General features: G+C 32.8%; 1 protein-coding gene and 1 long non-coding RNA gene across 2 annotated transcripts; one reads left to right on the top strand and one right to left on the bottom strand.

Moving 5' to 3' along the window:
* Positions 1-2606: 2606 nt before the first annotated feature.
* On the top strand, positions 2607-8523 carry LOC113040502 (uncharacterized). The gene is made up of 7 exons (XM_026198827.1): positions 2607-2636; positions 2831-2920; positions 3044-3115; positions 4052-4140; positions 4466-4568; positions 7549-7742; positions 8376-8523. The coding sequence occupies exons 1-7, from the start codon at positions 2607-2609 to the stop codon at positions 8521-8523; spliced, it is 726 nt and encodes a 241-aa protein (XP_026054612.1).
* A 5808-nt stretch (positions 8524-14331) lies between these two features.
* LOC113039808 (uncharacterized) lies at positions 14332-16381 on the bottom strand. Its single transcript, XR_003275081.1, has 3 exons — positions 16325-16381; positions 15822-15935; positions 14332-14541 (listed from the first exon to the last, which is right to left on the bottom strand). It is a non-coding gene; the product is annotated as an uncharacterized LOC113039808 (long non-coding RNA).
* Between the last annotated feature and the right edge of the window lie 311 nt (positions 16382-16692).

Genomic DNA, 16692 nt, shown 5'->3' with positions numbered 1-16692 from the left:
TGAATATGATGACCTCAAGTCATCACTGAATTATTGTTACATATGAATATGATGACCTCAAGTCATCACTGATTTATTGTTACATATGAATATATCTCAAGTCATCACTGATTTATTGTTACATATGAATATGAATATCTCAAGTCATCACTGATTTATTCTGTCACATATGAATATATCTCAAGTCATCACTGAATTATTGTTACATATGAATATGAATATCTCAAGTCATCACTGATTTATTGTTACATATGAATATGAATATCTCAAGTCATCACTGATTTATTGTTACATATGAATATGAATATCTCAAGTCATCACTGATTTATTGTTACATATGAATATGATGACCTCAAGTCATCACTGATTTATTGTTACATATGAATATGAATATCTCAAGTCATCACTGATTTATTGTTACATATGAATATGATGACCTCAAGTCATTACTGATTTATTCTGTTACATATGAATATGAATATCTCAAGTCATCACTGATTTATTCTGTCACATATGAATATGATGACCTCAAGTCATCACTGATTTATTCTGTCACATATGAATATGAATATCTCAAGTCATCACTGATTTATTCTGTTACATATGAATATGAATATATCTCAAGTCATCACTGAATTATTGTTACATATGAATATATCTCAAGTCATCACTGATTTATTGTTACATATGAATATGAATATCTCAAGTCATCACTGATTTATTGTTACATATGAATATGAATATCTCAGGTCATCACTGATTTATTGTTACATATGAATATGAATATCTCAAGTCATCACTGATTTATTCTGTCACATATGAATATATCTCAAGTCATCACTGATTTATTGTTACATATGAATATGAATATCTCAAGTCATCACTGATTTATTGTTACATATGAATATGAATATCTCAGGTCATCACTGATTTATTGTTACATATGAATATGAATATCTCCAGTCATCACTGATTTATTGTTACATATGAATATGAATATCTCAAGTCATCACTGATTTATTGTTACATATGAATATGAATATCTCAAGTCATCACTGATTTATTGTTACATATGAATATGAATATCTCAAGTCATCACTGATTTATTGTTACATATGAATATGAATATCTCAAGTCATCACTGATTTATTGTTACATATGAATATGATGACCTCAAGTCATTACTGATTTATTCTGTCACATATGAATATGAATACCTCAAGTCATCACAGATTTATTGTTACATCATGTTTTTTTCAGACATGTAATACCCTAAACGCTTTGATGTCTTTTTTTTTGCTTTGTTTTTGATCTCAAACTATTTTACAATATGCTGTCCCCAATCTGCAGAATTGTCTGCAGCCTTTGTCATGTAATGAGGTGGAAGGATGTGGCAGCACCTACTCAATTAATAAAAATGCTTTATAATATTAATTCTTCAAGAGTAAAAATAAATAAATAATAATAATCAAGTTTATAGGCAGTATCATAATAACAAAGTCATGCTGTACCTAACTTAGAATCAGACTTTTGAATGTTGTAGTGTTTGGAAATGCATTAATAAAGGATCTGATCTGTTAAAGGTGTTGATTGTAACAAAAGGGTAATGTGATTAACGAATGAGGAAAAATACTCCCTCCAAAATGTATTTAGTCATATATATTAACATTTGAGTGTTCCAGATTACTGACATTTCTGTTAGGAAATTGGAACAAAATCATAACATGAATGTCAGTTATCTGGAACACTTAAATGTATTTCAACTTTCAGTTCACTGTAACATCTTGGAATCCAAAATTCCAGATGGATCTAAGATAATACAGTTGGCTCAAAAAAGCTTTTCCTCATGATTATATAATGACCTATACAATATAATGAGATAAGATCTATCAGTAAAAACTGTCTGTTACTTCTGTATTTAAAGGGCACCAAGTGAACAAGAGCACACAATGGAAGGTATGATTTCACTTCATTTAAAGTAATTTAACGATGTTTAGTTTCCTCAGTGTATACCTTGCTGATGATTGGGGGAGGGGTTGCTTCTCCATAACCTACATGATAAGCAATTTATTTTACAACATGTTGTTATAAAAATACCTTTACAATGTATTCAGATCTGCATTTCCCATATTTATTAATTATTATTCATCTGCGTAGATAAGGCATTAAGGTGTCTCCAAAACAAGAGCCCAAGATTCACATTAGGAAGTGTGGGGCCATATGACATTCAAGTGAACAGTTTGAACACATTAATGAGGGATGAGCAAGTTTCTGATGAGGTAAATTATTATCCGTTATAAATTCTTACACTTATTTTCTGTCACCTATTTCCTACCACCAAAACAAGCCACCATGGCCTACTTCTAGAATTTAGCCTTCAAACATGTTTTCTGTTCTACTCGTCCACTGGAGTTCTGCATATTTTTTTTACTAAATATTTTTTTACAAAATGTATTTGCTTGCCGGGTTAGGTTTTTTTTCTACATAGTTAAAGAGTATGAAAAAGGACTAGTGATATAAATGATTCACAACATTTCTGTGAGAGCAGTTAATTTTATTTATTTATTTATTTTAAATCTCACATTTGTCCTTGAAATATTCAGGTCATGAATTCCATATGTGATATCCTTAGCAAGGTAAGTGAAATTTTATCAGCAATATCTTGAAGAGTACACCTAAACAATGATAATATTAATAATAAAATAAAAATTAATGATACACATACAAATATAATTTTAAAACAGTTAAGTACAGTTAAGCTTGATTTGTAATGTTAATATATTCAACTCTGTTGAAATGGAAAACAATATTTTGTTCTGCCTTAAAACAGGATCGCCCAGGTGTTGTACATATCAATTGTCAGGCACTCACGAAAATACTGGATGGATCTAAAAGGGCAAAGAGCCACTATTTTCTCAAGGTATATCACTGTTATTTATTTATTTATTCTTTTTTAGGTATTATATTAATGAATAGCTTCTAGGCTAATCAAAGCATCCTGATTCTGTAGATGATTGTCACATGCACTTCTCTAAATCAACAGAACAACATTTTGGAAAGGGCAACAGAGGTGTTTGGAGTGTATCTCGAGAATGGCAATCACTGGAGCTTTTTTGTGAGTCAAACCTTTTTGAGGATAAAACATTTTCGCATGTGGTTTCTATTTTATTCTTGCCTAAAAAAATTACATATAGCCCCCATATAGGATCACTCATTTTAATAGATATGTCTACCTCTGCTAGCATAGAGCATAGACATAATGTGCAACATAGTTCAGGTATATTTGTGCCCAACACATTCAATGTTTCCCACAGCCTTACACTCTATTCGTGGCGGCACTCCGCAAATTCATTTTCTGCCAACAGGACACGCTTTAATAGCAGGAGAGGTAGAAGTTTCACCGGTAACGGCTCCAGTAACAGCAGCTCTGAGCTCACAAATGCTGCGGGAAACCCTGACATTTCTAAACTTTCAAGGCAAAAAAAAAAAAACTAATATATATTATTACATGCTCAAATTATGAATAAAATGTTTCATATTATTATGAACGTTCTTGTGTATTTAATTGTCCAAACATGCAGTCCTGACATGCTCAAAGTTCCATGCTCCAACATACAATTAAACTCACAAGAACCAGGTGCATTATTTCATGTTATCTATATCAAATGTCTATATCATGTCTATTCAAATGAGAGATCCTATATGGGGGCTATAAAATGTTTGTCATTCTTTGGTTTGCCACTGAATTTCAGAGGGCTGGTGGCTTCATTACCTCCTTCCAGTGCCCTGTAATACAACAAGAAAGAATGCGCCTGGTTCTTGTGGGTTTTATTGTATGTTGGAGCTAAACTTTGCAGGAAAGCGGTTCCTTTGGAGACCTCTGCTCTTAGGTGTCAGGATCATATAAACTGGTGCAATTTCCTGCTGGTGTGAGTTGTTGGAGCATGGCACTTTGAGCATGTCAGGACTACATGTTTCGCCATAAGGCAGACTGAATGGTATTGCAATAATTGTCTTATGGTTATTATAACTTCATATATTTCTGTTTTAGCATTGCAATGTTGACAGAAGGTGCATCACCTACTTTAACTCACTTGGAGAGACAGAGTGGCAATGCCAAGCAATTGCTCAGCACTGGTCGTAAGTATTCATTGTTTTGTTTAAAAGTCTACTTTAAGTGCCAATTTATCTAAAATGGCAGTACCTGCTAGGACTATATTGTCTCATTAATTTTCCAGCTGACCCGATTTCTAATCAAATGCCTCACATCCACAACTCGCATAGTATCCAGTATACAGTCCCACTGTTGCACAATTAGTTCCCGTGACTAGCACTAGTACTCCTCACTGTATCTTAAGTTTGTTATTAGGACACACAAAAAAGAGTAGATTATGACAAAATGTTTATTTTGAAATTAATTGTTGGAATTGTATGCTAGTGGCAATTGTGATTTTGTTGATTACAGTGCATTTGCAGCCTCAAGGGGAGTAAAAGGAGAGTGGGACCTCAAAACCACAAAACATAATTTGCAAACCGATTCAGTGTCATGTGGTATCCACACACTTGCAGTAAGTTATCAAGCGTAGATCATTGCATGCATGTTTTTTAAACAAATTAAATTTCAAATTATTATCATACATAATCTTCCTTTGTACATGGTTTTATTAAAGTGCCAATAATTGTCAGATTCTGTAGTGACAGATATGTTTCTCTCTATCTTATTTTTATTGTTTAAAAATGTTTGTCTTCCTTTAAGTTTGCCACTGAATTTCTGAAGGCTGGTGGCTTCATAACCTCCTTCCAGTGCCCTGTAATACAACAAGAAAGAATGCGCCTGGCCTCACTTTTGTTTCAATCTTTAGGTATGTGCCTTATTGATGGAAATGTTTTAAATGGGTATTATTATACATTTAAAAGTTCTGAGATTTGGCCCCTTGCCATATTTATTGCTCATTTAAAACTGTTGTTGAAGGATACTGGGTAATCAGATCCTTCATTGTCAGTCAAAAAAGTAAAGTAACAGGCCACTGTTGAATAAATAAATGTATATTTATTCAATCAAAATAAATAAATAAAAATCTACAAACCAAAGTGCATGCAAGCAAAAAAATAAAAAAAAATTAATAAACACTTTTTTTGTATATGTTTACAGATCGAACCAAAAAATGTGGAATTTGTGCCAAAAATATTTCAGGAAGAAAGAAAGTAAGTGCATTTATGTATGTATATGTATATATAATTTATTTATTATTTTTATCTTTTTGCTGTCGTTTTAGGGCCACAAATCTACTTATAACTTTGCTGCATTTGTTTGCCATTTATACCTTCATTACCTCGATTAACTGAATTGAACTCATCAAAGCTGTGGTTTTGCACAGTTATGTGGGATAGCTTTAAATAGTCTCTCTTATGGCACTAGGACACACACATCTCAAACTGTACGAAAATCAGGCAAATACATTTTTAAGTTAAGGTTCCGTATTTCTGCTGATGTAAGTTGAATAAAAAAATCATAATATGCTTCTGGTAGCTGTGCTGTAAATAAGTATATTACACATAACCCTTTCACAAGCTCGCCTTCCGAAATTTGGACCCTTGACATATTTCTTGCTCATTTAATACTATTACTTTCCATTATTTGTGAATTAAATGTGTATTTACTGTATGCATATGAATTCACACTGTATGAAAGTTTAAAGTCAGATGATCAGTGGGTTGAGTTAAGTGTATTGACTGGGTAATTTGGGTCAATGTATATAATATAATTTTTTAAGGATTTACTGTATTAAAACCTTATCAACAGATTGTTAAAATAATCTATTTTACCAGCCTTATATAAATGAGACTTGTATACATGAGGTTCACATCCCTATTGTATATGTGATTTCACTGTATTTTGTTTTAACAGATGGCATGTACCTGTGGGGCAGTGCTGCATGTGATGTGTGCAGCCACACCCGTGTGCTACATATGTCAAGGTAAAACTGTATTTGAATTGTCTCATTACGCATGCACATACATTAAGCAATCTCCTTTGTCCTGTTATCAATGCACATACAATGAGGGTATACATGGTTCAAAATAAACACCTAACAAGTGGCAAATGTGGTTTGATTGTCTGTTTAATGAGTAAATCTAAGAAGTCATGTCATAACAGAAGTGAACTCTACTGCATGGCTCTTTTATCTCAACAAATGAAAATGTAACGCAAAAATGCAATTAATATTTTTTATTCACATAGGCTTGCTCACTCACTCATTCCAGTACCATTAAACACCAAAAAGTTTTTGCACTCATCTTGTTTTCTTTATGACTGTAGTGATGTTTTTATGCACTAGTCATAAGCACATTTGTTGTAGATGATGTCACAAAATGTTGTGTATAACTTCCTATACAGAAGACAGCAACCCATTGGCCCAAATCTCTTTGCCTGCATCAGATACTGCAGCACACTCAGGTAATTATTGACTTTTTTTGTTATTGACTGGTTGGATCTCTTGCACCAGTTGTTATGAAGTCTCATTTAGGTTATCTCTCACATTTATGTATTGTGTTTAACACAGCTGACCCAGACGTGTTAGTTGAGACCTCTGGATCTGATGAAGGCTCTGCACTACAACAGGGTAACTTTTCAAATTCTTGCATTTGACTGACCTAACTGAACTTTGGCTAAACCTCATTTACACTATTACAGTCACTTCACCTGGGATAGCCATTTTCCAAATTAGTTTTCAATTCATATTTGATGAGTCAGTGTAAACACTATGCACATTTGCAGGCCAAAACAAGGCCCTAGTTCTCATATATGGTCTGTTTGTTGTTATTTTCTCTAGTGGTCAACCGATATATCGGTCGATATTTGTCATTTTTCATATCAGAAATCATGTCAGAAAAGGAGTGTCTGAGTTTAGTTTGTTTGTGTTAGACACAAGTATTGTTTGTTTGGAAACAGGTGTTGTTAGCTAGTAATCACACATATTCTGACATATTTTTGAACAGAAGAGAAAGTTATATCCATGTTGGAGGCCATAGGTAAACCTGTGGCCTGTTGCAGCGAGGAAGAGATGGAGGAAACCAAGGAGGAAGAGAGGCATAAGCACAATGGAGAAAGACATAGGGAACACGAGGGAGTGCAGGAAAAAGAAAAGAAAGTGTATAAAGTTTTAGGAAGGCTAACAGCACAAGGAAAGACCTACCAGGTAGATGAAGATGAGCTGAAGAGAAGAGTCAAAGGAGAAAACATGTCCACAAACATGTTCAGAGTGTTAATAAGGGTTTGTATTGCTTACATTTACGTATAAAAGCACAAAAGTAGTTATAAGATATAGTGGCCAAATAAAATAGTTTAAGGGCTGCAAGTTAATAAGAAGCATAAATATCACTGTTTTTTAAACGCAAGGTGCATCATCTTGGATTATTAGTTATCACAAATCATACACAGTTTGCCACATTGCCTCTCATGGCTATTTATAGAATACATGAGTGATATTTAGAAAGCTCTCTGCTCACATGCTTTGCATCTGTGACATTGTACTTGTTTATGCATAGGTTGGCAAAAAAGATGTTCCACCCAATGTGCTGCAGCAGCCTAGAAAGGCAAAGACAAAGGTGACGATATTCAGCACTTTAACCGAGGGAGAGGCGGAAGACCTTGCCAAGGGGTTTGGAATGGCACTGACCAAACATGTGCCAAAAGACAAACTACTTTCTGGGATACCTGAAGAGGACATCCCAGCAACACTGTAAGTATGTCTGTGTAAGCTCTCTTTCTTCATCTGTTTGGTATCGTGTCTTATAATATATTGGTGGCTGCACCTTTATTTATTGTCTATGAGGAAAACATCCAGGAGTGAGTTAAGATGTGACACTGTATATCAGTATTTATTTTCCCAAAGAAATAAGAATTAATTATTGTGTTCAGCCTGACATCCTTTTTGAAAAATAATGATTTTTAAACTCATGTCTGCTTTGCTGAACATTTAAATACATTTTAAGGATTGGGCATCTTGAATGTTGTTTTAATGTAAGACCAATGGCAAAAGTTCCTTGGTTTTAAGGGCCATATTTACTAAGGGTTTAGCGCAAACCCTCTTTTGGCATTAAAATCTTACTGAATTTAAGTTTTTATTAGCACACAGTGGAAAAAATAGCACTTTTTGTAGATGTTTTAGTTGTTTGTTAAACTTAACTGGCCTAACGTGCATTTTATTCTTACATTACCATTGTACAAACCTTTTTAGCCTGTCAACTAGTCCCTGTATCAAGAAGTCAATTAATCAACTAGAGAGCAAAAAATGTAATGTCTTTTGTGATTTATAACAGAAAACTGATGATAGCAGCTCAAGTAACATGTACATTTAAATATTGTTTTGCAGGAGGACCATTGAACAAATGAAGCTTAATGTGCAAAACCTTGGCCCTGAATCAGAGCTGGATTTGGCCACTCACCGCTTTGGACCTACAGCAGTTGATTTTTTCTTTTCCTTTTTAGAGGACTGTATGAAAAAAACTCAGCACCCATAAGGGGCACACATATACTAATGTGGAAGTCACATCATACAAATCAGTTCAGCTTTGTAAACAAAAACAGGAAAGTTCAGATTACTTGATCATAATTTGATTTTTATTTCATTCCAGACAAATACAAAATACTAAGTTTTATTTTTGTGGTCAGTTTTTTTATAGTAAATATATGTTGGATTACTGAAGGTAACAGAGATGTATTAGATAACAAATACAAAGTTTGATAAAAATGGCAAAAATCTGCACTTGAATAAAACATTTCTTTTAAACTTTATTTGAATTACTTTTTTGGCCCACTGTTTGCTCTGCGTTTTCTTCTTGACTTAACAGGAAAACTTGATGTGACAGATGTCCTTGTTTTTGAGTTTGTTTCTCTGTCTGTCTTTCTTTTTCTTGTTGCAAACAGTGGACGTATTTTACGTGACATGTCCGCATCACAAAGTCTCCCAAATCCATTAATGTTCATACTTTCTTTTTTTGTTTGCACTTCTAGTTCATTCACTTTATGGGCAATATCCTCTGGAATTTTCTCCCATGTCTGTAGAATCTTCAGTACGTTTTCCAGTTTCCTGATAGTTGTACGACGCATATCTTCATATGCACTTTCATTCTCAATTTCATTTTGTATCGGCTCTACTGAATTGTTCATAGAACTTTTTGATTTTGTCTCAATCACTTCATTCAAAAGTCCCTTCGCAAGCAGTAGACAAGCACATTTTTTATGGTATGAGAAAGTACAGCAGTCACATATACTTGTCACAATACACGGTTTTGATGCTGCTCTTCCAAATAAGCTTTCAACCTCTATTGTTTTTTGAGGCTTTGCAATAATGCTATACTTATTCGTTCGAATCAAGTTATTGGCATGGGCCTGCAGTTGTGTGTCCATGTCTGGAAAAGTCTCAGGACCACAGCAAGTGAGAAGACTTAATAAAAAGAGATGCTTACACGTATGTGCCCTTTTACCAGCTTCACAACTGCAGAACTGTTCTGCAGGACACACACAGTAAACTACATGTGGATTATTCTCAGATGGAACATTGTATACATATGTTTCTTTTGAAGCTATGGTAATTTTCATGGCCCATCCATTCTCTAGCATCCTCTCAGCAGATTGCTTTATTTCTTCCATTTTGCATTCCAAAGGGTTACTGACCCTCCCAACAGACTGCAAATCCTGTATTATATTGAAGTACTTGTCAGTCTTGTTCAGCAGCACAGCAATCAAATGATCCAATCTACGATTGCGGATGCCACAGAGGAATTGGTATTTTAAACGGTGGAAGAAACTATAAGGGGGAAAATTTGATCAGAATGAAGTGCAGCAACAGGTTGGAATTATTACAATGTACACTTTTGAACATATTAATAAATACTCAAAACACTAAACTAGCTTCCAAAATACACTAGCACGTTCAAAAATACATAATGCAGTAAACATGCATAAAAATTATAAATACCGTTCTATTAGATTGTTTGTGTCAGAGTCTCCATGCTTATAACATCTTCCGAAGTTAGACCACAGATGACCAATTGTCTCCCAGTGGTTCCTGAAGTACTTGCAGACATCTTTTAAGTTCTTAAACTGGCAGTGAAACATCTCAGATTTCTTCTTAAATTCATGTTCAAAATAATGTTTGACGTTATTAGTATAAGAACTGCAGACCTATACCCAAGTGTGTGCAGTTAGAGTACTAAGAATCTGTAATGTTCTTAATAGATTAAAATGTCTCAAACCATTTAGGCCTATATTAAACATGATAGAATAAACAAATATAATAACACTGTTTGCAGTTACTAAAACAGTGACCCACCTGAAAATATCCATGTTTGTACACCCAAGAAATGCAAGTCTGTGTATGCTTTCTCAAGGGGTCATTATTATAAATTCAATGATTATTTTGTCTTGTGGACTATATGTAAAGATCTGTCATCTGAAATATCTTATTCAAGACAGAACTAAAATAAACTTATTAATTTAAAATAACATATTGCTGATACTGTAAAGTGTATGTAAACTTTTGACCTGAAGAGGCCAACAATTTAAATAACCTTCATTAATCATTATAAAACATGTAATGCTTAATAGATAACTATATATATATATATATATATATATATATATATATATATATTTACATAGCTAGAAATATGAGATGTGTTTATGAACTTATTTAACATTATGTAATAATTAACAGATGATTAATATAAATAGAGATGCTTACAAACGTATCAAATATAATGCTTACAAACATAAAGTGTACAAAAGTTTTGTTCAAAAGTTAGGGATCAGTAAGACTTTACAACCGTAATCTTTCATAATGTTATTACAATATAAAATTATGGTTTCCATTTTATTATCTTTTAAAATATAATTTATTTCTGTTATGTAAATCTGAATTCCCATCAGCCATTACTCCAGTATAAAGTGTCACATGATCTTCAGAAATCATTTTAATATGCTGATTTTTTCATTAGAATAATCATATTAATCTGCCATATTATTATTATTATTATTTTTATAATTATTATTAATTATATTATAATTATTATTTTTTATTTTTGGAAACTTTTTTCAGGATTATTTGATTTATAAAAAGTAAAAAAGAACAGCATTTATTCAAACTATAAATATTTGCAAATAATGTAAATCTTTGCTATCACTTCTTATATTGTTATATTGTAATATAGTGTATATTGTTAGAAAATATTTATATTTTAAATAAATAATGCTCTTCTTTTTAACTTTTTATTCATCAAATAAATCATTAAAAAATTCAACTTTGAACACAGGAATAAATAACATTTTCATGTATATTAAAATAGAACATTTTTATTTTGCATAGTAATACATCTGCACACTGTCTGAGTAGTTGTTAATATATATATATATATATATATATATATTTTTTTTTTTTCTTTTTTTTTTTTTTTGCATCAAAAACGTATTTTTTTTTTAATTTTTATTTTTCTGTATTTTTTGCCAAAGAAACACAAACATAAAAAGTAATAGTAAACTTTTATTAATGAAAAATATTATAAAATGTCACACTCAGAATATATATATATATATATATATATATATATATATATATATATATACACACACACACACACACACACACACACACACGTACACAACATTTTATAATAACTTTCGTTAATAAAAACGAAATGTTACAAGCTTGTTACCAAAGTTTCATGAATGTCACATTGCAAGATAAAATTGTACTTTAAAACAATTTAAATAGAAACACACCGTTGAACAGGATTTCAGCTCTGACATAAACTGCATGATGTGCGCTCTTGAATCTGCCTTTTCAGGTCCACTCACACCAGATTCAGATCTTGACAGCCATCGAGTTACTGCCTGTGTGTAATAAATGGTGGGCAAATGGAAAGTAATTTAAACAGGTGAGAACTTCCATTGGCCTGACACTTGGCTAGAATTATTACAATCAATTGATGGCAACAATTTTTTATAGTTAAGGGCTACTCAAAACAAAACAACAAAAATATGTTATTACTATAGCCCAGGAAAACTTTGCCACAAAAATGTATTTCTCCAAAAAAAAATTAAAATAAAAACTGAATTAGGAGCCAAACTGTCATGTCATCAGGAATTATAATTTAAACTGTGCTGATGACTGGCAGACTGACATGAACCCACTTTGAGGTTTATTACCCAGATAACATTAAGTCATTTTATAGGCTAGCTGTATTCTCAGTTGTATCTACATTATAGTTATTTTTTATCCACTGCTAATTTAGCCAATGAAAGTTAAATAACTAAATAATAACTGCAGTAAATGCTAAAACTGTTTGTAATATAAATTTCAACTCGTATTAATATTATAACAATAAATTAATATTCATTTTAAAAAGAATTATATCTTAACTTCGTACTTACTTGTGTTACATGGTACCAACAGAGGAGAACGTCTGACTCATTGAATACCTTACGGATGGAATTGATTTCAGCCTGGTCTTTATCAACCATAAAGCACCTAATAAAAATAGAAACATTTTAAGCTTCAAGCCAGAGAAAAATATAACATATTACAGATATTTGCTGATAAAAAATGCCTTGTTTTATACTTTGTTGTTTACCATCTTTAGAAGTTACTAACCAAACCAATTTGTACTGTAACATCTACCAAGTAGCAAGTTTGGTCTAAATATGCTAAACCATTGCAGAAATATAGCCTTGAGTCCAAGTTTGCATGCCCTTCTTTGAATTTGTTTGCATGTTATTCAAGAATCGTTGGGTTTATCAAAAAGCTTCTGATAACTTTTTTTACCAGCATAGTCTGAAGATTATCTGATTTGATTTTCTAGAAAATTGGAGCAACCATTTAAGGGAAGGTTAGTTGTTGTTGTTTTTTTTGGGTGGGAAAAATTACCGGGAAAAATTGTATTTTATGGGAAAGGACATAGATAATTGCACAATTACATGATGGCACCAACTGAATTGTACTGAGCGAAGGAATCAGGGAAAAAAATAATTTTGTTAAGAATTTATATTTAGCATAAACATGAATTTGTACATGTGGTGGCACTGTAGAGTTTGGAAACATTTACTGCAGTTAATGGTGAAACTGTCCTCTATCAGTGTGGCAAATTTCATAACTTTCCCACAAGCAGTTCTATGGGCGACCATAGACTCAAAATCGGTGCTTGACTCCTAATTACACAATCTGTGTAATACATTTTGCCATGTGTTTTTAGAGGATACACTTTGCTGTGCACTAGATTAAATATGGTACATTAATTGCAGTTGCGATGTACTCATTCAGGTGATCTACACAAATAAAATAAAAAAATTAGATGGAATAGTATGTGAAAAAATACTATGAAAATCAATGGTGCCCCACAACTGCTTGGTTACATTAGTTCGGAGAACATACATTTATTCAGGCTTGGAACAACTTGAGGGTGAGTAAACAATGACGATTTTCATCTTTGGTTGAACTGACCCTTTAAGAAACTGAGTATACCCAAAACAGTATTGAAACATTTATTGTATATATTAAAAAAACTATATTAAACATTTTAATTTAATTTATTCATTTCTGTTTGTATTTACCTCGGAGGTACAGAAAATGTTGGTTTCAGTTCTTCCAGTGCCAACTGAAGTGTCTCCTGCTTTTCATTCCCCAAGATGATATAGGCAACAGGGATTCCATGACCATGACTGTCCCTGACAAGTAATGTAAATAAAGGAAAACCATACTGGTTGACACCATGTGTCGCATCCATAAAAACAATATCTCTTCCGTATTCTTGAAGGTTGTCTCTCATGGATGGTGTTTGCAGAACTATGACAAGATCTGTTTGAGGACTATAAGGCTGATAAAAAATAACATAGTCTTTAAAAGGGCCCTCCAGAAGGCGTGAGGTACTAGTGGCATCATCTTTGTGTTGCTGATTTTTTCGCATCATACATGTCCGAATATTTTCAATGTCTTTTGGGGTAACAAAATAAGCTCGGTTGTTGAGATCAGTATGTCCTTGTTCTTTTGACCACTCATGTGATTTTAGGAGAATTGTATCTGGTTTAACACCAAGAGATATTAAATCCTGAATATGCTTGACTAGCTCTTGACTAATGTTTTCTAAGTGGCCCTCAGAAGAACTTGATGGGTCATGTCCTGAATGAATGGTGTAAAGCCTTTCGACTATAACCAGTTTGTTGAGCCAGTCTGTCCTCTTTTTAAAGGAAACATAGGCCTTGCATCCTTTGGCACGTCGACTTCGTTGCGTGCATGCTCCAGACCGTTTGCATGAAAACAAGTAATATCCATTTTTTTGATTTTGCAAACTTGCAGAATTCACAGTCCTGAAGTTGGCATCTTTGGAGGTGTTTATGGTAGTGAGTCTTTGCTGTATAAATGCACAGGCATCTAAATCCTTTTCTAAAACATGGACTGTTATATCAGTCTCTTTTTTGTTTCCTTTAAAGCGCTCCTCTTTGTAGACCGTTGTTTTTATGAATTCCTCCATCTCTGATGTCGAAATCTAAAAAGCAAAGGGACCCAAACAATTAGACTAAACGTCAATAATGTAAAGTTAAAATCCATGATAATCTCAAGAAAACAATGCAATGCTTACTGTAACTTCTTCTAAACAGATTTAAAACCGTAATAATACATTAGCATTCATATGATGACTTTAGGTCATATTCATGTGACAGAATAAATCAGTAATGACTTGAGGTCATCATATTCATATGTAACAATAAATCAGTGATGACTTGAGATATTCATATTCATATGTAACAATAAATCAGTGATGACTTGAGATATTCATATTCATATGTAACAGAATAAATCAGTGATGACTTGATATATTCATATTCATATGTAACAATAAATCCGTGATGACTTGAGGTCATCATATTCATATGTAACAGAATAAATCAGTGATGACTTGAGATATTAATATTCATATGTAACAATAAATCAGTGATGACTTGATATATTCATATTCATATGTAACAATAAATCAGTGATGACTTGAGGTCATCATATTCATATGTGACAGAATAAATCAGTGATGACTTGAGGTCATCATATTCATATGTGACAGAATAAATCAGTGATGACTTGAGGTCATCATATTCATATGTGACAGAATAAATCAGTGATGACTTGAGGTCATCATATTCATATGTAACAATAAATCAGTGATGACCTGAGATATTCATATTCATATGTGACAGAATAAATCAGTGATGACTTGATATATTCATATTCATATGTAACAATAAATCAGTGATGACTTGATATATTCATATTCATATGTGACAATAAATCAGTGATGACTTGAGATATTCATATTCATATGTAACAATAAATCAGTGATGACTTGAGATATTCATATTCATATGTAACAATAAATCACTGATGACTTGAGATATTCATATTCATATGTAACAATAAATCAGTGATGACTTGAGATATTCATATTCATATGTAACAATAAATCAGTGATGACTTGAGATATTCATATTCAAATGTAACAGAATAAATCAGTGATGACTTGAGATATTCATATTCATATGTAACAATAAATCAGTGATGACCTGAGATATTCATATTCATATGTAACAATAAATCAGTGATGACTTGAGGTCATCATATTCATATGTAACAATAAATCAGTGATGACCTGAGATATTCATATTCATATGTAACACTAAATCAGTGATGACTTGAGGTCATCATATTCATATGTGACAGAATAAATCAGTGATCACGGATTATTACAGTAATAGATCAGTAATAAATCGCTTCTACCTGGATCTCGCAGCGAATTGCAGTACTGTCTGATGGTGGACCGAGCTGAATGGTCCGTGCGGCGAGCAAACTAGCGCTGTTTTGTTCCGCATTTCGGACGTTTGTCTTTGAATGCTACTGGACGCAACGAAACGGAAATGGACAATGGCACAGTGATGTAACTTTATATGTTAAAGAGAGAAATATTAAGAAAATTTGTGGCGGCGGCAGTCCGAGCGCTAAACCGGCAGAAAATAAGCTTGCAATACGGCCACTATTTAGTTGCAGCCTTTTTATAGTTTGGCACACTATAAAAAATAAAATAAATGTAAAAACAACATTTATTAGACTGTTTTAACCGAATCAGTCTGGACTAGTAGGAACGGCTATTTAGGCTAACTGTCCAATGCAAACTAACGTTAAAACTTCGGTGGTAAAAATAATCTAAAAAGAAATATGAATTGTACTATCATTAATATACTGATATAAATTTATAGGAGAAATTAAAAAGTTGTGGTCTTAACCTTTTTACTTGCTATCTTCTCTGGTATCACGGTGCTTGCAGATGCAGGACAGTTTTTTTTTTTTTTAATTTGTGAGAGGGGCGTTACTGTTATTTTGGCGGACTTTGCAGTGCGCACATAGTGATGATGTCATAAACTTTGATTGGCTGAGGCAGTTGTTGTCCCAGGGTCATCATAAAAAAATATTGGTCTCAGGACAACGAGGACTTGGCAAAATCAGGACGTGCGGATCCCCAACATTATCAGACTACAGTTCTGTCAATCTGACGATGCCTGAATGCCACTGGATCAGAGATCTGTCAAATACTGCCTCTGATTGTTTGCGTGTAAAGTTCAACAGAGCACTAGTTCAATAGATTCTGTCAGTG

The sequence above is a fragment of the Carassius auratus genome, chromosome 22 (genome assembly GCF_003368295.1).
Source record: "Carassius auratus strain Wakin chromosome 22, ASM336829v1, whole genome shotgun sequence".
Lineage (NCBI taxonomy): Eukaryota > Metazoa > Chordata > Actinopteri > Cypriniformes > Cyprinidae > Carassius > Carassius auratus.
Note: the sequence above shows the minus strand (reverse complement) of the source record. Positions and strands in the feature narration are given on the sequence as shown.